The 25,174-nt window shown below is 44.4% G+C and overlaps 1 protein-coding gene across 1 annotated transcript; it reads right to left on the bottom strand.

Annotated features, from left to right (window-relative positions):
• Window positions 1-191: 191 nt before the first annotated feature.
• Window positions 192-23,493, bottom strand: DYNC1LI2 (dynein cytoplasmic 1 light intermediate chain 2). The gene is made up of 13 exons (XM_061138662.1): window positions 23,338-23,493; window positions 23,116-23,189; window positions 21,044-21,160; window positions 17,081-17,311; window positions 11,701-11,870; window positions 10,682-10,775; window positions 9,573-9,708; window positions 7,329-7,440; window positions 6,784-6,843; window positions 5,885-5,926; window positions 5,364-5,481; window positions 4,488-4,604; window positions 192-3,146 (listed from the first exon to the last, which is right to left on the bottom strand). Exons 1-13 carry the CDS (start codon window positions 23,442-23,444, stop codon window positions 3,046-3,048), a joined length of 1,479 nt encoding a protein of 492 aa, XP_060994645.1. The 5' UTR covers window positions 23,445-23,493; the 3' UTR covers window positions 192-3,045.
• Between the last annotated feature and the right edge of the window lie 1,681 nt (window positions 23,494-25,174).

Genomic DNA, 25,174 nt, shown 5'->3' on the forward strand with positions numbered 1-25,174 from the left:
ACTTTACCCACAGCCTGGAATCCCACATACCTCAGAATATGGCTTTAAAATGTTCCTTAATAGAATTTTTGTTATTTTCAAGTGAGAGATGTATACATTTTTAGCTACATGGCCGACACCCCATATATGACTAGTGGACAACTCAATGTATCTCCAGCGGGATGATTTATCATAAATAAAGTCACCAAAAATTGTAAGCAGTCTGGATTCGTGTTTATTGAAGCCAGTAATTAGAGACATCTTCTTTTCAGCACTAGAAAGCAAGATTCCACATGACTGCATACTGCATCCAGATAGAGTCACACCCCTGGACTAAGGCTGGTTGGGGAATATATCTGCAGTCCTAATTTTTAAGTTAAAAACACCAATAAAACTTAGTATAGAGACAACAGTGAACTTTCACTTACAGCATCAACATTGTTAAGGTCATGATGTACAGAGCAGTCACTTTCAATTAACTAATAAAACACATCTTCAGTTTAAATACTGGTTTAAAAATGCCAATCCAAAAAAAAAAAAAGTGCAAATGAAATTAAATAATTCTAGCAGCATACCCGTTGCATTTTTAGGAAAGACCAATTCATGGCCTTTATCATGGCCATATCTTTAAGGTTGGGCTTGTTTCTTTGATTTTTCCATTTTGAAGACAAACTGCAGCAGATGTAGCCACTACAATGTATATAAATAGTCATAAAATTATCTTTAACAGTCTACCATACAAGTGTATTCTGCAAATAAAATGAATTTTACTTTAAAAAGTAAAGGCTGTTTATTGTTTGGCCTTTGGTTCCAATGCTTGAAGACCCCCAAAATAACAAAAAATATGCCCCCTCCTCCCACTTCCCCCTAAAAAGAACCCTGCAGCTCCCCAAAGTTGGTAGACTTTGGCAACCACTGAGCACATGACACTATACATCAGCTTCTTCTGATCCTAGGAGTAGCCACTTGTCCCAGGAAACTAAAAGTGACTGCCAAGAAATCCTCCTTCACAAGACAGGTGTCTTGGCATTTCTTCGGTTTTAGTACATTTTATACTGACACAAAAAGTGCTTATCAGTTTAAGTGATAAAAGTAAAGTCTTGCATTAAAATTTTAAATCACACTGTATCCCTCCTGGATATGTGGCCTTTCAAAGAATTTTGTTTTATTTCTGAGGTCACTTATTTTGTGGCCCCAGCCCGCCCCTGCCAGATGCTAGAGAGGGATAAAGTGACCCCATCATTCGTGTGGCCGCAAGCTGTTTGGCATCTATTGGTCATTATACCACAACTATCATTCCAAGTCAGTTTACTGTCATCACCTGGACAATCTGGTAACTGGAAGCCACAACACATTAAAAAAAAAAAAACCAATTAAAAAAGGGGGGTAAAAGTGTATTTTCAACAATAAAACTGGCACGAGAAACATATTTTTATGTTTGTCAGAAAGGTAAGTAAATACTCAGCTTTCTCCTTAACAGTGTTCAGACCTTTACAAAAAAGCAATTCAAGACAGTCTTAGAGTCTTATTATATAACACAGGATATTAAGTTATACCCAGTACAGTTAGTGGTCAGTCAAATCTGGTATGTAAAAGTAATGATATTAGGGAAGTTATGCTCAGAAACAGTACAACAAACATTCATATAAAAAAAGTAAACTCCACAGAAGTGAACTGTGGTTTTCCCTTGGTTTGACAACAAAGGTTTTATACATTAAATTAATGGTAGTGTTTGCATTTCAACGTTCTGTGTCATGTATAAAATTAAAAGTGCTGTTTTAAATCCACAGAAGTCACTTCCAGGATGATGTGACACGACAATGTGCATGAATTTGCCCTAAATGGAAACACTTGAAACACTTATTTCCGTAAGAAAAAAAAATGCTAGTTTATGAAAGACATAAAACAAGAGAAATGCATCATTTCCATCCTCAGTACAAAACATTCATACTAATTTGTTTATCTGATAGCACTGATCAGACCAGGGAGCTAGGACAAAACCCTTTTGCATCACTGGAACTCCATGAAAGTTCCCAATGACCTTAAGGCAGGGACAGTGTGAGCCAATTAATCAGAGTGCAATTACATTAAAACCTCCCTCATACTTTCTGTAGCACACTGCATTATGGTAAAATGAGAGGTTGGTCACCCATTCTCTACTAATAGGCCAGCCTGTGATAGTAAAAAAAATAAAATAAAAAATGACAAAGCAGAAGCTATTCAGAACACACAATTCAAGGTAAACTAATGTTGTAACTGCTGACTTTAAACACGCCCCACAATGACTGACTGCCCCACGATGCACATGTGTGGAGCCCAACACCTCCCACGAGGACATGGCCTGAGCCACACACATGAGCCCTGGGCAGCTGCATCTTCCCCACCCCCACATCAGCTCTACCTGACTCAGGCATCCCCACACCAACACATCTTCCGTAAGGTAAAGATGCATTCAGAACAAGTCCAATTCCTACTCTGCTTAGTGTTTAGTTTGGAAATGCTTCTGATTTTTAAGTTTTAAAAATGATTTGACTTCTACTGAACACACGGTATTTACTAACATTGCTCATCGCCTCCTCCGCCTCCTGCAACGTTCAGCTTCCCCAACACTTTTCTCATTCTTCCTTCCAGTCTTTCTCTTCCCTGGACTTTCTGCTACTTAATCTGCTTCCCATGAAGAAGTGAATCTGTTAACATGCAATTGGTTGGACTAGCCACCATCTGATCAATGACTTCCTGGTCTCATTGGCTCCACCCTAAAAGAAAGTGGGCCCTCTTTCTCTCCATCTATCTTCCCTTCCACAAGAGGCCTAGCTGCACTTGCTGCCCACAAGAGAGCCACACGCCTGAGAGTCCAAGGGTTATCCATCACAAAGGGGTCTGACACACAGCCTTCCTAAAGGTGCATTTCACACTCGGACAGCCACTCAAGTTTTTTTTTTTTAAGTTCATCTCCCCTGCCCCCAAAAACTGATAGCATGTGCCATATCAGAAAAATCCTGGTCTTAGAGAAGATCAATATACATAGTTATTTGGTCATTTTACATATGCACTTTTTAAGGAGGATCAGGCTTCATTTTCTGTTGAAGAGTTTGTTACCATGGAGTCTGGCTTTCGAGTCATTCTATCCAGTTCTTCCTGAACATTTGTCAACACAGTCTTTTGTCCTTAAAAAGAAAAAAAAAGCAGCAATGATGAGACCAGAAAAAAGAAATTTTTTTTAAAGGAACATTTAAAATAATACAGATTTCTATAATCATTTCTGGTGATAATTCCAGTAAGAATGAGTAAAGTCTTTTTTCATTGTACTGATTATAAGGAGACAGACCCTAATTCAGCCCTTCTTTATTCCAAATGCCACAGGTCTGGGCTCCCGGACTACATTACTGCCCCCTGCCTGGGGATGCCTTTGTGCCAAAAACAAAGGCCTTTCTGAAAACCCTCTGAGCCCTATGCACTCTCATCACCATCTTCTGAGAGGTGATATTTGAGTTTCTGGCATGCAGCAAACTACTCTCTGTGCCTCAGACAGATGTTTATGTTTTGTTTCTAATACAGTGGACTCATATGGAATCCTGGAATCACCATATTTCAATAAGAATATTAGACTAAGGCTGACAATTTCAACCTTGCACAAAGTTGGTGCACACATTATTGAATACTAACTGGGGCCTAGAAATGACCCCTATTTCCTCCCAGGGAATACCAGCTTATAGCCTGGGCCACCAGACCAGACTCCTGAGTCTCCAAGGACACAAGAGCCCCTGAAGGCCCAGGCTGACTTGAGGATACAGTGATTTCCTGAGGGCTTTGATCAGAAAATACCAATTAAGGAAAACACTGTATTAATTGATATTTCTTATAGCTAATGGAAAATTTAAAACCCTTCTGAAATGGCCTCAAGCTTCCTGAGAAAACGCGTAATCTTTGAGGAAGCTGGTTCTTTTGTTTCAGAGACCTCCAAGTCATAGACTTGCCCCACCTGCCCATCTGGAAGAACAGATGAGTGAGCAGTCACAGAGCTGGCTATGTGTGACGAGACAGGGAGAGTCACGGAGGAGAATGCCTGCAGACTTCACAGGCAGCTGATGCCGAGACTGGGGGGGCAACAGAGTGAACAAAACCCTTATAAAGCAACATAGAAAATTAAAAAGTAAATAGAATGTCAACAGTACACTCTAGACCACACTTCCACCGGACAGAGCTTCTACACCAGGGCAATATGTTTAGGATCTACCTCAATTCACCCAGTACTCAGTTCCTGAGAACCAAATATACATAAAACCCACATTAAAAAAACAAACAAAAAAACCCACCTCAAATGTGCCAAGAAACATGCATGTTAATACGGTAATTCTGTTGTAAAGTATACTGCTCAGTATAAACCAAACACCTGTTCAGAACATCGAGGGTCTGCAGGTCAGTGGAAGCAGACACTCCTGTCTACCACCTCCTCTTCCAGCACCCCTCCATCACAAGGGTCATAAATCTTTGGGGCCCTTCAGTACCTGACTTCTTGGATGTGCTCTGCACCCCACCAGCACCAGGACTTCCAGGAGAGCCTGTTTTTTTACTCAATAGACTATTGAAGAAGCTGGCCAACACCCCTTCACTTGCTGCATTATCTAAGGAAACATTAAAGAAAAAAGCATCATACAAACTGGATGACTCAATTAAACACCAAACTATTTTCCAGCTTAGAATTATCCACTTGTGGTTATGATCTTTGATACTGAGCACATTCCTTCACTATTATGCCTTATATACGGCTACTGCTAAGGCTGATTATATGTTAGCATAATTAAGTGAAACTTGTTTATATTTCTCACCGGGGAACCTGTACTCCATGAGGCAGAAGTTTTATGACATTCCATGGCATTCCAAAGGTGCTGTGAAAAACTCTCATTCAGAATATAGGCACCAAACATGCAAGAACTAAATACAATTTGAGCGTTTTACTAAAGCCAGTATCTTGGGATATTTATTAAGTCACTGGGATGAGGGCCAAATTAGTAAGCGATTGAGCTTGACAAAAGAAGTGACAATTCATAATTGGTAAAAATATATACCTATTAAGAAACAAAACCAAGGATTCAAAATATACATTTTAAATGACTTCTTATGCTGTATTCTTCTCTGAATACAGAGAGGCCTAAGCAAGGCCTTTACAAAGCCAGGCGTGAGGGGCCACCAATTCCAGTGAAGGAACAGGCCTTGGTCTCTGCCAACCCATGAGCTCCCTCTCTCTAAGACAGGAAGTGGAAAACATCCCTTGTGGGGAAGAAAATAGCTCAGCTGCCTTAAGATTCCACCTACTAAACCCACCAACTCAGCCCCTAAAGCAGGAAAGGGCCAAGGACCCTCCAAGGAGACAGGACACATACTTTTGATGTTCGGGTCCGGCTTCTTTACTGACGTGCCTGGGGAGGCGCTGGGCACGCTGGCTGGCCCTCCCCGGCCCTGGGTTCTCGGAGAGCCGGAGGGTCCTCTTGCAGGGGATTCCTAAGTCCAAAACCAGGTCGAGTCACACACAGGCATCAAAATAACAGAAAATACATATTCCAAAAACAAGGACATGCCTCTGCGGGGTATTTTTCACAGTCTAGGGAGACAGCTGGCAGGAATGGGAGCTTGTGCTCAGCTCAGTTTCTTTTTAGATCCCAGTTTCTCCTGAGAGAAATATCAAGGTAACAAAGCCTGTTCACTCTAATGCCCAGAGCTCTGTATTCCTTCATCAGACATTTTCTGATTTTCTACCATGTTTCTGGCCCTGGGCTTTTAGGGGGACAACATTCCCTCTGAAAATATAAAAGCCCACACAAATATAAGTTCTCAGAATAATGGTACAAAGCTTGGACACCCATGACACTGGCCCTTGACCGTCAGCTTAATTTAAGGTACTTACGGAGGCTCTAGTGGGCGTGGCTGGCTGCTTGGCAAGGAGTGACTGCAAGAGAGGGACACACCGGCCATTAACACACGCCTGCAGAGTGAGCGGGTCTGGAGAAACACCTGAGTATTCCACTAGAGGGCACCATTAACAACACGCAAGTCATAGGGTCTACACTATAAATGCAAACAGTTTAATCGAGCAACTTGATAGATGGTGGGAAAAAAAATACTTCCAGGAACCAGTTTTTAAGCTAAAGAAGTAAAGAGAGCACAGAAGGGAGGAAAAGCTGGCAGAGGAACTATCGACTCCCTCTGCTGACCTACCTGCACCATGGGGTCTAACAACAGTCTCAGTGAAACAGAGAGGTGGGACTGGGTCTGCAATCTGAACCGATCAGCTTGGCTTTACTCCCCTCACCTACAAAGTGTGTGTATTGGCTCACCTCCTTCACGCACAGGGCTGTGTGGGGGCTATGTGACAAACTGGAGGTAAGGTCAGGGCATTTGGTAAACTGTTAACATGGAAAATGCTATGTCAGAAAATGTACATTCACAGACAGAACAGGTACTTAAGGGACTTCCCCAGTGGTCAGTGGTTAAGACTCTGAGCTCCCAATGCAGAGTGCACAGGTTCAAATCCTGGTGAGAGAGCTAAGATCCCGCATGCCACTCAGCACGGCCAAAACAAACCCCCCAAAAAGAAGGCACTTAATAAGGCAGTAAGCCTACTGCTCTAAGATAATCTGCAGGGCAGGTACCTTGTACTGATCTGACAAACGAGAGGGAATGATGAGAACTGGTAACAACCCCTTTGTTGCTGCAGGCTCTTTGTGGTATCCCCTAACCTTGCCCCAGGGAGCTGGCCTTCCACTCACGAGAAAGCCTCTGCTCCAGCCTCACTGGTCTTCTTACCTGTTGCTTCATTAGAAACACCTGCTCATCCTCCGCTGCCAACTCTTTGTCGTGGACCAGCTGTGAAGTGAAGCAACACGCTCATTTGCAGTCACAGGCCAAGAACACCCCAACTACTTGTCAAAATTCACACTGAAAGGAGAATCTTGGGTTCATGTCTCAACATGGGTTTTGGGAGTCTCTGCAGAGGTAGGTTTTTCTAGCCCAGCAAAGACCCTGTTTCAAGGCCAGCCTTGGCATGTGGGCAAATGATATTTTAAGTCTGGCAGGTTCTAAACAATACCACCCAGCTCAGGGTCTGCAGGTGATCTCAGGAGCAAAGGGCATCTACGAACAGTAACCCAGAGGCAGTGGAGGCACTCCGTCCCTCATGCCGCACCACCCAGAGCCATTTACATAACACCAGATTTCATTTAAAGCCTTTTTAAAGGCCCTTGGATTATTACCTATTTTTTACTCCCTAAGTGATTCAATGTGTAAGACTTGTATCTTTATACGTTAAAAAAAAAAACACCTACAACTCTTAAAATGATTGATTTGGGTACCTTTCTCACAGGAGGTTTCACAATAAAGTCTTCATATGCATCTTCTGGCTTAACAGTTGTGAAATTTTCATGTAAAATAGCTATTTTCTTTTCATTGTCCCAGCCTGCGGGTCTAAAGGCAAAGAGACAGAGACTGACTTGCTTCTCCTTAGACTGAATTAGAGAACACTCCACACACTCTGGGTTAGAGAGGACCCCCAGCTGATACCCTTTTCCCCCAAGTTCTGATACACAGTTGCTGGGCTGGCTGGTAGCCTCTGGCAGAGAAGCCAATATTCACTGCAGGTCCAGTTCCATACTGAGGTCACAGGGCCAAGGCCTAAGGAACCAGCAAAAGATCTGACTGTACATGCTGACTGATCCACAGCAAGTGTTCAGAGCTTTCCCACAACCTCCGCCCGGAAGAACTAGGACACCGCGGGGCCCTGTTCTGACAGAGGGGAGAATACAGAGCAACACAGAGCTCAGGGTGAGACTGTTTCTCTTGGACTCTGGCACGGAGACCCCCGTGAGTCGTCTGAAACCTCTTCTTTCTGACAATGGTTTTTTTATGGCTGGACTAATTTTACGATGTGTGAATATGTACCCTGGAGCAAAGGGGAGTGGTAGGATCTGCACTTCCCTGGGCCTCAAAACAGAGGAACAGAGGAGTTTTTGAGGGCCCTAAATGGGTGCTGCCCAGCTCAACATCGCAGGGCAGGATGGCACCCAGGTTCCATTAAGTTAAGCTGCAGCCTAAGGTAAGGAGCAACTGTAAAATGCCCTACATGACAAACTTTTCTCTAGGCTTCTCATTCTCCATCCAACTCTAGCTCTACAGCTCTATAGAGGTGCTTAGTCAGGGCGCTCCCCACAAATGGCTTTGCTGACTTCACCAGCTCCTCAATGGGCAACGACCAACAGTACCCCAGGTGCCAAAGACACTGCCATGACCTATGTCACCCTCAGAAGCTCTGAGCTTCTTCTCCACTCCAGATTGCCCTGAACACGACCAGTCTCCCTGTGTCTCCTCCTCCTGAGATCTTAAGTGACTTGGGTATTGACTGACTCCAAAAGCATACCACTCACTGCGCGCTTGTGGCTTTGGTGCTGGCCTGACTGCTCTGGACAACAGTTCTGGATATCAGTCCACGTCTCTAAGTTTGCTGTCTGGGAATCTCCTGAGTGAAGCTCTCCCTAAATGTCAGGCAGCCAGCCTGTTCGGTGCCCTGAGCACTCTGGGCTTCCACACCTTCAGTCGTCTCCCGCACTGTCCCTCCTGCCCTTCCATTCCTCTGGCTTGCACACACCACTCACCCTCCCGGCGTCTCTCCTCTGCTCTCCCCGTGGCACCGCCTCTCCTACCCCACCAGTGACCTATCCCCCCCTCCGCTGTGTCTCTTACAGGCCACATACAGGGACCACATCTCATTCATTTCTGTGTCCTCAGCAAAAAAACGTGGTCACCTAGGAGGTACTCAGTATTTGCTGGATGAACTGCCATTCTTTTTTAAGTCAAGAGGACATCTAAGCCTAAAAACGCACAAGTCCTCTCAGAGACCACACCTCCAACATTTATTTATGCATCCACCATACTTCTCATTCTCCAGTGAGAAAATGACACAGGTTCCAAGTCTCTGCCCAGGACAGTCGGCCCCAGTGGCTCCCAAGTGTGAAAAGCCAGAAACACAACAGGCATTCAGTATAGCCAAAGACCAAGCTGATGAGGTGCCAGGGAGGGGGCAGTCATCCTGCCAACAGATGCCAGTAAACCAGACGTTGCAACAGAAAATGTCCAGGATCCCCAAAGTGCCAATTCCCTATGCTGGCACTCCTTTGCTCAGCCAGTATTTTACCAGAGTTGACAGTAAGCGGCAAAAATGTTTTGTCAACTTGCTTTCAAGGTCAGCACACCTGACCTCACTCCATCCACTTCCTTCAGACAGGAGGCAACGACAAGTAATCTGGAAAGGAGCGGAGAGGTAAAGTTGGGTGTATCTATGCCCTAGGAGGTCCAACTCCAAGAACTTTGCCAAGCAAGCTGGCTATATGAGAGAGAAACAGAGGCACCTCACTTGGACGGATAAAATGTAAAGAGCAAATGTACCATAAAGAGAAGCGTTCCAAAGCACCACTCTCTGCCCTCTTTAGATGTCTCTGTCAGAAGCTTCTTCTGTCCCTTTTTCACTATAATAAAACTCTGCTACACACACACACACACACACACACACACACACACACACGCATCACCTACAAAGAACTCACATAAAAACTGCTTCCTTTTCCACAACTAAGGCAGGCGTGGTAAAGTGGAAACCGTATGTTTTATGAACAATGTACTTATACAACAAGTCGAGGTTCTTCTCTTCCTTCACTGATGTGTATATCAAAGCTGCTCCATCTGATCAATCTGCTTAAGGAAAACAAATTCACTGCAGGAGGAGACAAAAACAAACACATACAAGAATAATCCTCAAAGTATTAATCACAGGTTGCTCAGTTTTGATCAATATACAATTAACAGAAAGTGTTAAAATTTTAACAAAAAAGGGAATAGTAGCAGAGGAAGTAAGTTGAAAGCATAGAGCATGTCGATGATAGTGGGCCACGTAGGTCTTTTTTTTAAAACATGTAAACTGCCATCTTCTGACCCATTAGGCTGTGTCCCAAGCAGTCAAGTTACTGGTTCTAGGGCTAGCCTGGGAAAACCCTGAGCACCGCCCAGGCACACAGGCTCTTTCCCAGACAGATGCCCACATGTGATCAAGTGTGCCATTAAGCATAAGAGAGATGGGTACCACCATGTCACTGCCCTCACCACTGAGCGGGACAAGGTGAGGAGCCCAAAGGAAGCAGTGGAACCCATCCTTACCCTCCCCAGCCCAGGACGTGGGGCTACTGGATTGTCACAGAAATAAGACTCAAAAGACTGTTGACAAAGCATCTCTCTCATTGACAGGACAAAACATAAACATACAGGAAACCCTGAAGCATCTAAAACACTGTCATTTGGGTAATTAACCTTTTCTAAAAACAAAAAAAAAGTGAAGTTTAGAAAGATTTCCAAGATACAATAAAGATAATTTGTAATAAAATTATCACGTATCAGCTTTCTTCTTAATATGAAAGCCTATCACATGTACACCATTAAAAATAGAAAGCAATCAAAGATAGGCAGAAATTAAGTCTCAAATACCAACACTGTTAAATTTTAAAAAGTAAAAACATGTATACAGTTTCATCCCAGCATGAGACTATTCTGGGTTCAGGAAGTATTTCATCTCTTTGAAGATGCCCCATCTGGAGCAAGACTGGATCAACACACAAGAGGGAAGCCTGTGCCCCTGGGCCCCAGCTCAGCGCCCCAAGGATACACTGAAGGCAGAACCTCCGTAGGTGTGACTGGATGAAGTCAAAGTGCTCGTCCCTGTAATCATGCTCCTTCTCCAGGACACTCACTGCATCACACTGCAGGGAAGATAGAAAGAGAAGGCAGTTACTTTTCTGCCTCTCTGCCTGCTGAGGTGAGGACCACTGGCTGCTTCAGAAATAAAATTATCACAGCTTCAAAGAAGGAAGCCACAGCCCAGAGTCCAAGCATTAATTAACTAAACAGACAAGAATGAAAAGCAACTGGAGATTTCCCCCTTCATCCTGGGCCTTAGCTTCCGCATCTGTAAAGTGGGATAAAACAGCCCTGATCATCTCACAGTTGTTCCAGGACTCAAACAAGGTCACATCAGGGAACAGGCAGGTGACCGTGCGCCGCACACTCCGAGGGCTCCAGTCTCAGAGTATGGTGTGAACAGCTCATGCTGTACTTGGGCAACCTACCAGCTCCGACTAAGATCACAGAACGTCTGAAACCCAGAGTGTTTTTACAGCTATTTCCTTTTCATTTCTAAGAGACACAACTTTATGTCTCTATGACTACCCTTTATTTCTATTCCCACCTCATTATCTTACAAACCCTGAATCCCCTTTCTTCTTTTTCGAGGGTTGCTATGTTCCTTTCTGAAAACAAGCCCGATAGACTTTAGAGACTAAAGGCCAAAAGAATTCTGCTCTTCTGTGTTCCTTTTGCACCATTAGTTTGATCTAAACAAACTGGTTTACACAGCCTTAAGAAAACTACTTTCAGTTCTGAATCTGCGTCCCTCAATAGAGTTGACAGTGCTCCATGAGGAGATTAACTCAAGCTATAAGTAAATGTCACATTTCTAGCAACAAGGTAAAATGACGATATTTTCTATACTAATATATTCAGTGTACCTTAATGAATGCTGAATTAGCCCAACATCCCCTTGGGAAGACACCTAATTAGAGCCTCTCAAAGTTTCTTACAGATGCTGAGTGTTCACTGACCAAACCCAGCCAAGCTTACGACTCCCACCTTTGTGCACACCACCAGCACTGGGATCCCGAGGTTATGAGTCAGCATGTTGTCACCGAGAGGAAGGGCAACATTTTCTTCATCAGGACCTGAGGTCAGAGGCCCTCTTCTTTGTGGGGAACCTTGACAACCTTCCTCAGGCTCGACATAGTCTTGAAAATCTTTCACAACTACAGGTGAAGAAGGAAAAGAAAATTACACACGCATTCACACAATAAAAAATGCACAAGCCAGCTTTAGAAGACAAAAGAGGGAGTAATAAGCACAAAACCTTAAGAGTTGTGACAAACTTCCTAACTGCATCCGACTTAACTGCTGTATTAGGGATTTAGGGGTACTGATGCAAAAATCTCAATTCTGACATATTCAGTCTGAGCAGCAAAGATACTGCCCTGGTCATCTTCAACTGTATCCAGCTCTTAACAATTAAACAGGTTTTTAAAAATCTAAGGCTTCAGTAGTTCCTACTATGAAAACAAAAAGCAAACATATTTTTTTTTTTTTTGGTCCACACAGGGAGGCTTGCAGGATCTTACTTTCCCAATCAGGGATTGAACCCAGGTCATGGCAGTGAAAGCGCTGAGTCCCAGCCATGGGACCACCAGGGAATTCCCAACGATTTTCTTATATGTTTTACACTTTCAAAACATTAGGATAGCTGAACTGTGTTAATTCAACAGAGGCAACCACTAGAAATAGGTTGTAACTTATAAAACTCCCCAGCTTTCTCATTAGAAATAGTTAAAACCACTTGATCTACACAAAAACATGCTGTTTCCACGCAGAGGAGGTGTGTCCCTGGTAAAGAGTGAGGCTGAATCTGCCCTGCACCACCTGCATCTCCTCGTCATCCTCACTCTTGCGGACGTTCGCCTTGAAGAGATCCTGAGGTGTGTGTGTCATGGGCCTGTCCCTGCCTAACACAAGGAGGGGTCAGTGGTGCCACATTCACCCCCTGGCACACACAGCCACTACTCCGGCCAAGGATGCAACCCCACAGGAGGGCCTTCAGGCTGAGAGCGGTCTATGGCCTTGGTTCAGGCAAAGCCCACAGACCTGCACCTTTTTCTTGGTGCTTCAAAGTCACATGCCAAGCCAGAGAATAAGGACATGGTGATTAAAGCTACTTCGAGCCAGAGGAACAAACGGGCAATTTACAGAGTTTAGGGTATCATTATCCAAGCTTCTGGAATTATCTGGGGACACACTGTCTTTCACATAAATTGAAAATCACTGATTAACCCCAAAAGTGTAGATTTGTAATTTTTCAAATTTTGTAATTTGTAAATTTGTAATATTTCATCTCTACAACTTCTCTTTAATTAAGCTTATTCATATAATTTCATTGCCAATATAAACAACTGACTGAAGAGATCTTCACTGCATTGCATTTTGGACAAAAACAGAGAAGGGTTTTTTGATAACTGCTGAAGGATCTTGAAGCAATCAAAGGTTCCCACTTATTTTTTTAAAATCTGCTTTATTTTAGCTTTATGGAGCCAAGACTGACACACAACAAACTGCACATGTTTAAAATGTAAATTTGAAAAAAAATAAAAAATAAAAAAAATAAAATGTAAATTTGATCTGGGGGGAGGGATGGGAACCTGACTGGTGTTTTGCGGGAACTCAGTTTCCTGACCAGGAATTGAATCCAGGCCACAGCAAAGAGCCTGGGATCCTAACTACCAGGCCACCACGGAACTCCCTAAATTTGGTATTTCTGACATTATGAATACACCCCTGAGTCAGTAACACCATCAAGATGGTACACGTATCTATCACCCCCAGAAGTTTCCTTATACCTTTTGGTAATCTGTTCTCCCCACGTCTCCTCAACACCATCCCTAACTCCATGCAATCACTGATCCACTTTCTTTCAATACAGATTAGTTTGCGTTTTCTAGAATTATATATAAAGGTAACTGAGAATATGTTCTCTCGTTAGTCTTCCCACATTTTCTCTTTAAAAGCATTTTAACAGATCTCCAGGTCAAGGAAAAATACAATGGCTTAACTTGGTAGTATCTGTAACTCCCCAAGGTCACAGGCAGCACTCAAACAGGCCGCAAGACAGTGAGCACGGCAGAGCCTGGAACAGGTTACAGGTGAGCTAGGGGACTGCGGGAGGGCAGGCAGGGGCGGGCAGCTCCAGCAGTCTGCTCCATGAACCTCCACTCCCAGCATGCTGTATCAACTCTGTTGTGTTCTACACATGCCATGACATGAACGTGGGTGGGAAACCCTGGGCTGGGCTCCTTATTCTCTGAAGGACTGGCTTAACTACTGCTATCCAAAAACAGTAGGAAACGCACACATGTTTTTAATAATCCAGCATTTAAAAAATAAGTTGGAAGACAGAGCAGATATTCCTAACAGAGGTGACGAAAAGGAATGATAAAAATAAAGTGAGGACTGTGTAATCTGAATAATAAAATGTACATTTCACTTAAGGCACACAAATTTGTTGTTGTTTAGTCACTAGGTGGTGGCTGACTCCTTGCGACACCATAGACTGTAGCCCACCAGGCTCCTCTGTCCATGGGATTCTCCAGGCAAGAATACTGCAGTGGGTTGCCATTTCCTCCTCCAGGGGATCTTCCTGACCCAGGGATCGAACCTGCGTCTCCTGCATTGGCATGCAGATTCTCTACCACTGAACCCAGGGAAGCCCAAGTGCATACATACTATAGGATTAACAGTTTCTCTCCAGCAGGTGGGATGGCCAGGATTTCACAGCAGGAGCCATCTGCCCACCTGGGGCGTCAGATGGGAATTGGTACAGGAAGGAGCAGCGCTCTACCCTACTGCTGCCACCTCCTTCTGTTCTTTTCCCTCCTATCTCACTGATCACCTGTTGGTTCCATAGTTCTGAGAAGACTCAAGAGACAGTACCTAACTGTTTTCCTCTACCTGATAAGCAAGGGAAGCCCCAGACACAAAGCTGGAAAGAGAAGACCAACCTACACACAAGCACCACCTTCTGGCAGCTTCAGGGACTGCTCTATCCTCCCCCATCAATCCTGCTGCCAAACAGCTGCAATGGATTCAGGACCACTGGGGACCCTAATCCAGAAAGAGCAACTGGCCAGGGAGCAGCCTTCCAAACTCAGCCGACTGGAGACTGAAAGCAGGATGGGCGACAGCCTTTTGCTTATTCAATACAATACCTAGAGTGCAATTAATCTGGAAAGTGGGAGTCCTTCAAGCGAAAAGATGGCCAACCACTTTATTAAAATGTAACCTAAAACCAGCACTAACAAAGGCACTCCTTCAACGGGTAACACAAAGGCGTGAATACCATTCCAAACATCTCAGACGAAGGGCAGTGAAAACGAGAGAGGCCCTCAGAAGGTTAACCAGAGTCACGAGGCATGGATGCGGTGCCAGCAATCTCTAGCTGCCCTCTAGTGTCCTCCTCTCCTTCCTTACAACCAAACAGAACACACGGCCACACCGACTACATTTCCTAGGGAAATGTCTTCTTAGGAAGACCATGGGCACATGCCCTTCAGTCCTTTGCTTTTCCTCCATCTGGCTGCCTGCAACACAGATGTGAAGGCTGGAGCTCTAGGTGCCAAGAAGTGAACCACACCCTAGAGATGACCAAGTAGTAAGAAAAAAGGAGCCTGGGTCCTTGACCTGTCTTCCTTGAGCCACTTTCCAGGCCTGAACTTACCAACCACTTCTGGATTTCACTTGCAGGAGCGAGTAATAAAACCCAGTCTTGTTTAGGCCACTGTTATTTTGGGGCTTGTGTCACATGCAGCTCAATCTAATCCTAAAAGACACAGACATCAATGACTAAGACCACAAAATGAATTCTGTGTGTCATGGGAACACAAGCTCCCCAGGATTGGGCACCCTGTCTGCTGTATGTATCCCAACACCTAGAACAGACCTGGCCCAAGGCAGACACTTTCCCTCTCTGGGAAGTAAAAATATCCTTGGCCCAATCTCTTCCTTTTTTTTTCTGTTTTAACAAGCCTTTACAAGGTTTATAACTCTTAAGAAAACAGGTTCAGAGACTGAAATCTCTTGTGCCATTAACCTGGGTACGATGGTAAATGTGCAGCGAAAAGGAAAATGGCTCTTCAGCCTCAGAAGTCTTCTCAGAAGTTGTCTTCAGGGTCTCTATTTCAGGGGCAAGATCAGCTTTATCTAGAAAGATCAGTGTTTGAGGACAGATGAGCTGAGCTGCGTAACAATCACTGCAGCACACAGGCGGGTGTCCCAGGAAACACATGCACATGGCAAACTAAACAATCACCCGTTAAACTCATTTTAGCTAATCTGAGACAGGGACAAGCTGAAGTTATGACAGGAAGACACTCAGCAAGAAATCTGATTTGAAAAGCACATCGAGATTCCCGATGTGTCTCTGCCAGTAAGTATGAAGGTCCCGCGTGCCATGCCCCAGCAGCCCTCACTAATTCACTAAAGGGAATGATGTCATCCTGTGGAAATAAGCCAGGCGGAGCCAAGACTGCCCTGGCCAAGAGAGCGCTGCTGCCACAGCGCCAGCCCCTGCCCCTCCCATTTCCCTGGCAAGTGGACAGAAGCTGATGTAACTGCACAGAAGCAAAGACAACGAAAAACAAGCTTCTGAATCACAAAAAGGAAAAACAAAAACGAACTTCCTTTCAAGTTTGCTCTCAAAAGGCCTTGGATATCCTGAGTCTTAAAATATCCTTTCATCTTAATGACAAAAAAAAAAAAAAAAAAAAGAACTTCCTATTTTTTACTAAAATCGTATTTGCTGGATGGCAAAATGAACTAAGGTAAGAGCCGAAAGATTTATCTCTTGTGAGGCTTCCTTTAAACCTGCAAACGAAAGGGTCCATAGAACCTCAATGACATCCAGGGCAATGAACTCGCTACAGAAATCACAATAAATCTCCAAACCCACAGATGTGAACTCAGCAGACAAAGGGTAAATAGAAGAGGAAAAAGACTTATAGAACTGATCACATTTTAGGGGATGAGGCAAGAACACTTATTATAAAAGAAAACCAATGACAATAAGGAACACTGATTCATGTATTTTCTTCAACTGTGACAGCTGAGACAAAGACTGCCTTGAAGACTTTTTTTTGGCCATGCCACACGGCTTGCGGGATCTTACTTCCCCGACCAGGGATGGAACCTGTATCCCTGCAGGGGAAGCATGGAGTCCCAGCCACTGGACAGCCAGGAAATTCCCTGCTTTGAAGACTTTCTGACTACTGAATCAACAAAAGCAACTCTGAAATAAATGGTGCAAACAAACACTCTAAAAGGGGAGCTTTGCAGCCTCTTGATCCTGTTGAAAAGGAAGGTGGTTGGAATCATCCAAAGTGACCAGGGAACTTTCCAATTAAGAAAACCCTACATTACTTACACTTCCGTTCCAGCTCCCTCATTTCTTCTGGTGGAATTTTCATTTTATCAATGTGCTCACGTAAAACACTAGCCCATTTCTGTAGTGATTCCATCACAGTCCAAGGCCTAGACATATCTGCAACAAAGATGACCAGGGTCTCCGGCAAGGATTCAGCAGAAACTGCAAATTTCAGCAGGCCTTTGTGGTATAGATCTCCATCCAGAATCCACACATTGCAGCGTGTGTGATCTAAGAAAAGAAGCGAAGTGAAGTTACTGACGATGACCATCAGCACAGCTGAAAAGGAGAGTCACAACAGGAATAAATTTGAAGATGAGAGCCACAGAATTCCACACAGAACACAAAAAAATCCTAACCAGAAAACACAACAACGCTTCATCAAGATGTCCTGTGAACTGTCCAAACTATAAAATTTCTTTAACAACCATAATATACTGTGCCCACATCTAACAGAATTGCTGCAACGTCTGAAGACCAAAGAATAAAGGACATTTTAGCTTTCAGTAAGAATCAGGAAATATGAATAAAAGCTACAAAAGTTCCCTGGACAACTGTGCCATAGTCTAAATAATCCATTCTAAGATATCAGCAATCTGTGAAGCAGCAAGCTGGGGCCAAGAGCCTGTGGTTAAACAAGCTCTTCTTCTGTCAGTCACACTAAACAGTGAGCTCACATACCACAAAGGGTGCAAAGAAACAGGACCTTTGTAATTAAACGCTGAGATAAACTCATTACTTACATAACTCAGATATGGATTATGGGATGCCTGATGATATTAAGGAATTACACTTATTTTGGGTATAATATAATTACATTTTCAAAAGCCCTAATCTTTTAGAGATACATTTGGAAGTAGTCACAGATAAAAAGACATAATGTCTGTGAAGTCTGCTTGAAAATAATCCAATGTGGAGTAAAAAGAGGGTGTAAAGTATAGCTGACGTAACACACCAAGAACTGGTAACCTGAAGGCAGCGGATAGATATACTGGGGCTCATCAAACTAGTCTGTGTTTTAGGTAGTTTGGTTTTCCCCCGTAAAGTTAAAAACGCATTTGCACAAATGTCCAAGTGCTGACTTTTAATGAAGCATGATTCTAAAATTATACCTAAATAATCAAACTGTAGAATTCTCCAAATTAATAATATACATAAAGTTTTAAAAATATCTTTTTCAAGAAAAAATTTTTTTAAATATAAGCACCTCAAGGGAGCCATCCTACTATCAAAATATAATTTTATTAATTTCTTCCCCAATAAATTCCAAGTTATACTTTAAAAAACCTGTCTTCAAATTCAGGAAAGGTCTAAAGGAGATTCTAGATGTCCTACTGACCTCCCGGAACCCTCCTCGTTGGAAACCACTTTGACTGAGCAATGCGTGTGCTACCAGGAAGGACCCTGAGTCAGAGTGACTGGCCAGAGACAAACCGGAAACTAATCCTATCACCATAAAATCCGAGAATTTGAGCCATGAAATCTGAGAAATGGCAAAGCATTTCTCCTGGGTTCCCTTACCATCCTGTGCTCCACCTGGGGGCCCCTCCCCAATGAAGTCTCTTGCTTTAAAAAAAAAAAAAAACAAACCTATCTTCAGTTAGCCACCCTTTTCTGATATAATCAATTCATTTACAGGCTGTAAAAAATCTTCTATTCATGACTTTATTTCAACAGTACAATAAAGGTATCTACATCCAACTATGCTTTCAAAACTCTTAACACATTTCAGATAGCGGTTTTGATTTGGATTCTACGAATGCCTTCAAAAATACTGCACTATACCTGAAGTCTGCAGATTTTAATGCCTGCTGCTCACAAAACATAGCTCCTTTCTTCCCACTGCCCATTACATATAACTCACCCGTGTGCATGGAGATTACACACACCACAAGTAGTATCAAATGGATACCCCAAACCCTGAAGGCAGAGGTCCTTTGACATGTCAAGTCCTACCACAAATGAAGGACAAACCAGATCCTATATTCTCTACCTAGGTGACTGCCTGCAAAATGTATATTTATAACCCAGTCATAACACACAATTAAAAAAAGGGAGGCTGAAAGATGTATAATTAACCACAGGTAAGGACAACTCTTTCATCAAAGAGGAACTTGCAAGTAGGCGGCCTAAAAAAATCCTGTAAATGCAGAGGTCAAGAAGTTTTTAAGGCAAGTTTAAGGAATCTGAAATAAAAATTAACATGTACTTCAACTCAAAAGCAAGTGAACATGGTTACTTTGAGGCTGGGATGAGATATGTTTATGCCCTTTGAAACAAGCATCTGTAGACATGTAAAGAGCATACACATGATGTTTCATATACTTTCAAAAAGTTACTAGATCACTTTGCTGTTCCCCTGAAACTACAACATTGTTAATCAGCTATATCCCAATACAAAATAAAAAGTTTATAAAGTTTTTTTGGGGGAAAAAGTGGGTACTAGACCTACCACTGTGTTTCAAGCACTCAGCAACACTTAACACATGCCACCTCTCATTCTGTCAACTTACAAACTAGTTTCATTGCCCAATATTACTAATGAGGAAACTGAGGAACAGAGTGGTTAAGTCAGTTATAACTAGTGACTACAGGAGTGGGATCTAAACCAGTTCTGCCTGGCTACAATGCCCAAGTTATTTCCACAATAATCATCAAAGACAGGAATCAAAAGACTCAGACATGTTAAGGCCCCCTAGTCTAGCTCAGTGACCCCTGAGTCCCAACCCTACTACCTACACAAACTCCAGTGGGCCTAGGCAGGCACTGGAAAGCCTCTGCTCTCCTTAGACAAGGAATCTCAGCACCTTCCACCTATCTGTCACAATGATCACAGGGAATGTTCAGTAAGGCAAAGGAAGCCAAGGAAGGAGGAGCAGGAAAAAAGTTCTTGTGGTTCTAAGATGACCATAAAGTTAAGATTAAAGGGTTTTTTCCCCTTTATTTATATGATTCTTGGAACTTGAAGAATTAAGGTAGAAGGAGCCATCTGAGATCAGCTTCTTCATTTCAGCAATAAAGAAATGAGGGACTAGAGATGGTGGAATTTGTCCCCTTGTAAAATCACTGTTACATGGTGATTCTTACTGTTTAAATGAGAAAAGGCAATTTTAAAGAAAGTAATTTAATGAAGATATTTCATCCTTAGGCTACATAGATAACTTTCCTACAAATTAAAAGACCTAGGCGCTAATAATTATTCTAGAGTCATTCAAGATCTAACATAAAATCTGAAAGTTTAGAAAGGAGACAATACTGACTAGTGGTAACCAAAAACCATTATTCCTACTGGACTCATAAGAAAAAACTTGTAAATGATATCTAATCCTTATAAGAGAGTTAACCATGCACTTTTAATCATCCCAAATACCCAGAAGGTAGAAAACAATTACTATTCACATTCTACAAATGTGAATTAAAAGAGAACATTATTGCCTCTGAGTCTCTATTCTCTCCACTTGGGGAAAACAAAAAGCACTAAACAAATATCCCCCAGGAAATTAGCATTTCTACACTGTCACAAAAAAAAAAAAAAAAAAAAAAAAAACACCTCCAAATTCTCTTGTGAATATCTGTTAAGCAGGTACATTTTGAACTAATTTCAGATTTTCCACTAGAACCAGAGTAACAATGGTGCCCAGATCAGCGAGCCAAGCATTTCTCTCAAACAAAAGTCCAAGGCACTTAAAAATTCCTTAGCTTCTTACATTTATGTGCATCTGAAACTTTACCCTCAGCATCTCCTTTTAAATGGGGCCAGCCAGCTAACAGGCCCATTCCCCATTTTGTTACCATACTCTACATAAAGAGAAGTAGGTAAAGTCCTACAAAAACACACACTTCATCTCTTCTCCTGTGACTAATTCTCTTAGAACTAAACAGAAAATTGAGAATGCCTGGCCATGTTGCAGGAGTGGTAACCAAGGACTCAGACACCTGCATGGGTATCAATGCTTCACTCACCATCTCGGTCCTCATCATGGACGCTGAGGTAGAGATACTCTAGGCCTCTTCCTTTTTTGCCGTGCTCAGCTCCTTGAAGTTTAGTCATGAGGGTTGTTTTACCAGAACCATCTTCACCTGCAAGTGATGCACGTAAGAAGACAAAGTGTACTATTTATTCTAGGCAAGGATGGGGAGTCTGCAGTCACACAAGCAACTTTCATACGGAGCTTGCTACAGAGGTCTCATCTGCATTCATAAACAAAGCAGGACCTGCTGCAAGAGTAGTCAGGGTGGGGAGAGGTGAGAAAGGTGGCAATTTCCAAGATCTCAAAAGACAATCTACTGCAGCCATCCTTACCTCCCAAGGAAAGGAAGAAGGCAGGTCCACAGACCCTATCTACAATTTATAAGACACGCAAATGGAGAAGTGAAAGTAAAAGGTGGGGCCAGTGTCTCACAAAATAAACTTCTACCCCAAGAAAAGCAAATCTTCAAAATATAATCAACCTTAATGAAAAAAACTTTAACCCTGCCTCATAACCATGAATGATGGGGATGCTTTTCATTTTCAGTTTTCATACATTTCCTTCATAAGCACCCTGAAGGCCAGGAAACCAATGAAAATAATCACAGACTTAAGCAAAACTCTTAAAGCGCAACCTTAGTAATTACCAAGCCTCTCCTCGTCCCCCTCCACCCAGCGAACAACTCCCCTCCCCCAGCCTCAAAAGAAACCTTAAACATCAGAAGGAGCCACTACCAAGAAACACTGCTGGCACTCCTGGGATTTAATACTACAGAATTATGGACCAAAAACACTGAAAGGCAATCCACAGATCCAAGTTCTCCTCTCCGCCCCCAATGCCTCTCACTCAGGCCCTCCGCATCCCATCTGGACACGGTGAGCACTCAGCCTGACTTCAGGCCACCTGCCGCTCTCTGCCAGAGTCCCCTTTCTAAACACAGATCTGGTGCCCCGGATCCCCCAATTTGTGAATACCTCTAAGGGTCTTTCATTACCTGCTGCAGTGGTCATCAACTAAAGAGGGCCATCCATTCTCCTCAAAAACAGTGGGAAAACCACCCTCCAAGTGAGTCCCATGAGAATCAGACCGAAGAGGTGAAATAAAATGCCCCCAAGAATCAAGCGGCTTCAGGAAAAAGCAGCGACTCTTCAGCCTTCCACAGTGTACCTCCACCTTACCTCATCAGTCACCTTCCACAAGGAGGCTGTGCTAGCTTCCACCCTCCTCCATCCTCCTCACCTCTGTGTTCCCGAGAACACTAACCCTCTGCGGCCCTGCATGTTGACACTTATCTTTCAAAATACCTGCCTCCAAACAGCAGCAAGCCATGGCTGATGCTCCAGAATCATCTACCTATGCCCAGGACATCTATCCCCCTCTCACTAGACTGAGATTCTTGTGTAGTGTCTGCGGGATGTCTGCACAGTCCCAAGGCCCAACCTGGGCAGTACATGACTCACTCAACAAATAGGTATTGGTTGTATGAATGAACCCAGCCAAAGCCTCTCACTCGACAGAGATGTTGAGGGACCTAAGCCAGGTAACCCAGCAGTAAAGCCTTAAACAATGCAGGAAAAGTCCCTGGTGGTGACTCCAAAGCCTGCTGCCCTTTGCGGCGTCCCTCTCACCTTACACTGCTTTACCAAGATCGAGAAATGGCTCCTGTGGCATCTCCTCCCAGTCCGACGACCCCCAGTTCACCTCGTTCCCCCAGCCTCCTCCGCTAACCTCCTCATCCAGTCCCTCCCCTCTTTATGCCCAGTTTGGTGAACTTCGAGGCTATGAGCGGAGGAAGTCAGGGACATTTAAAGCAAAGCTAATATTGCGGCCAAGCGACTAAGGAATGTGCCGAGAATCACTTGCCAGCATCCCTGGGCTCTCAAAAAGGGGCAGCGTCCCGACCTCGGCCGTGGTGACTCGGCCACACTAGGACTGTCCAGCCAGGGTCTCCAGGCCCTCCCGAGCAGGCAGGCGGCAGAGGAGAGAGAAGGCAGGGACGAGGGAGAGCGCGCCCCGCCTCGCCCACCCCAGCTCCCCGGACAACGCCCCGCCGGCGGCGCTCACCGAAAACCAGAATGTTCTTGCCGGACGGTAGCTTGGATCTGGCGCGGGTGGACACCTCGCTCAGGATCGAGGACCTGTGGGGAAACGGCAGAGCGGTCGGCCCCGAGGCCAGCCTGAAACTGACCGGTCCGCGACTGCCCGTCAGTCCGTCCGACGGTCCGCCCCGCCCGGTCGCACCCTCCTCGGACCGGCTGCCCTAGCCCGGCCGCCTCGCAGTCTCACCATAGACTCTGGCCCTCCTCCTCTTCACTGGTCAGGTCGCCGGCGGCCGCCACCGCGGGCCCGTTGGGGCCCAGCAGCAGCTTCTTCTCCACCCCCACCGGCGCCATCTTGCCAACTGCAGCCACAAAGAGGGCCCTCCCCCGGGCCCGCCGAGGACCCGCGAGGACCCCGCCGGGCCGCCCGCGCCCGCCGCACCCCGCGCCACCCTCCCCGCACGGTCCGCGCCGCTCGCCGCGCTCCGCCGGGCTTGCGAAGTCCGCGGGCTCCTACAGGGTCGTGAGGCCACCGCGGTGGTGGGAGGTGGGCGGTGGTCAGGCAGCTGCCTGGGCAGCCCTGCTCAGGGAGGCGGCGGTGCGAGCGGGAGCCGCCCGGGCGGAGGTCGCGCTGGCGGCCTCTGCCGGCCGAAGAGGGCAACAGCACCCCCGGTTCCCGGTCTTCCGTCCAGTGGCCGCTCCGGCTGCGCTGTCCGAGGACCGAGGCACCGGACGGAGGCGCTGAAGCGAAAAGCTCAGGCTTTGGAATGAGAACAATACAGAATAACGCCGTTTGTCGAGCGCTTATCGTGTGCCAGAGTCCCACGTTATCTCACTAAATCTCGTCAAACTCTTTAACGGTGAGGAACCTGAAGCTCAGAAATCTTAAGAAACCTGACCGAGGACTCAATGCTTTCCAGCTATCTTTTGATAGCATCCTGGTACTTCCAGTCTTACTCACCAGTTTTAACCTATTATATATACCATGAACTCTGCCTAATCCTAATCGAGCCACGAATTGAAAGATCGGCCTTAAATGAGACTCCCCAAATACAAATATCCTGCTTTTCACGTCGTTCTTCCTTGACCCTATTAAGACCACGAGGCAGTGATTTTTACCGCAACGAAGAATACACTTTTGACGTTAATAACAGGGCTTTTTTTTTTTTTTTTTTTCTGGGAGCCACCGTTTGACACCAAAAATACTAGGCTTTAATTTCCTTTCTTCAGGAAAAGAAAGAAAAAGGAATAGATGTGAAAGGAGAAGGGGCAGGGGAGGAAAGGGGAGGAAGAGGGTAATGGGAAGAAAAGGAAAGAAAAAATACATTTCACCTGTCCAGTTTCACTTTAGGTGTGACTGCTACCTGAGGGCTCTGTGGACGCAGAGGCATTTTACAAGGCATTTCTAAATATCACAAGGAAGTAGGATATAGCAGAAAAGCAATCAAGTATGTGGGTTTCAGATGAGTAGGACTCTGATCCTGGCTCTGCCAACATGTTGGCAGCATGAATTAAAGGATCTAACAAATCAGCATATATGCCAACCTGAATGTAAGGTTCAAACAAGACAATGGGAGTGAAAACTTATTTATAATTATACCTCGAAGTCTAGGAAAAGCAGAGAAAGTGTTGTACAACCTAAGTAGTATCAGAATTTTCACAGGACAAAAGATGGAGTTGAAAACTACAGGCCAGTGAAATTCATCACCCGTAGGTGAAATTCTCTAACGTGACCAGTTGGAAAAGGAAAAGATAGCACCAGATTTAGTTTCTTTTCTTTTTTTTTTTTTTTTTTTTTTGCAGGAATACCAAGTAGGAGGATGCTGCAGAGTTAGCAAATTCAGATTTCAACATGACATTTGCCAATGCACATCGTAAACGAGAAAGTGAAATGTAGGCTGGATGATGGTATCCAGGCTTGTTAAAGACCAGGCCCAGAGTGGGCTGATAAGCAAGCACCCCGCTCCCTTCCACCCCGAGGAGGCTGCTAGGAGCCTGCTCCAATCTCCTGCCTTGGCCCAGTCAATTCAGGGTATACCATTCGTGACTTGGATGAGAATGCAGCCACACACTCCTAGAAGTTG

The sequence above is a fragment of the Dama dama genome, chromosome 4 (genome assembly GCF_033118175.1).
Source record: "Dama dama isolate Ldn47 chromosome 4, ASM3311817v1, whole genome shotgun sequence".
Lineage (NCBI taxonomy): Eukaryota > Metazoa > Chordata > Mammalia > Artiodactyla > Cervidae > Dama > Dama dama.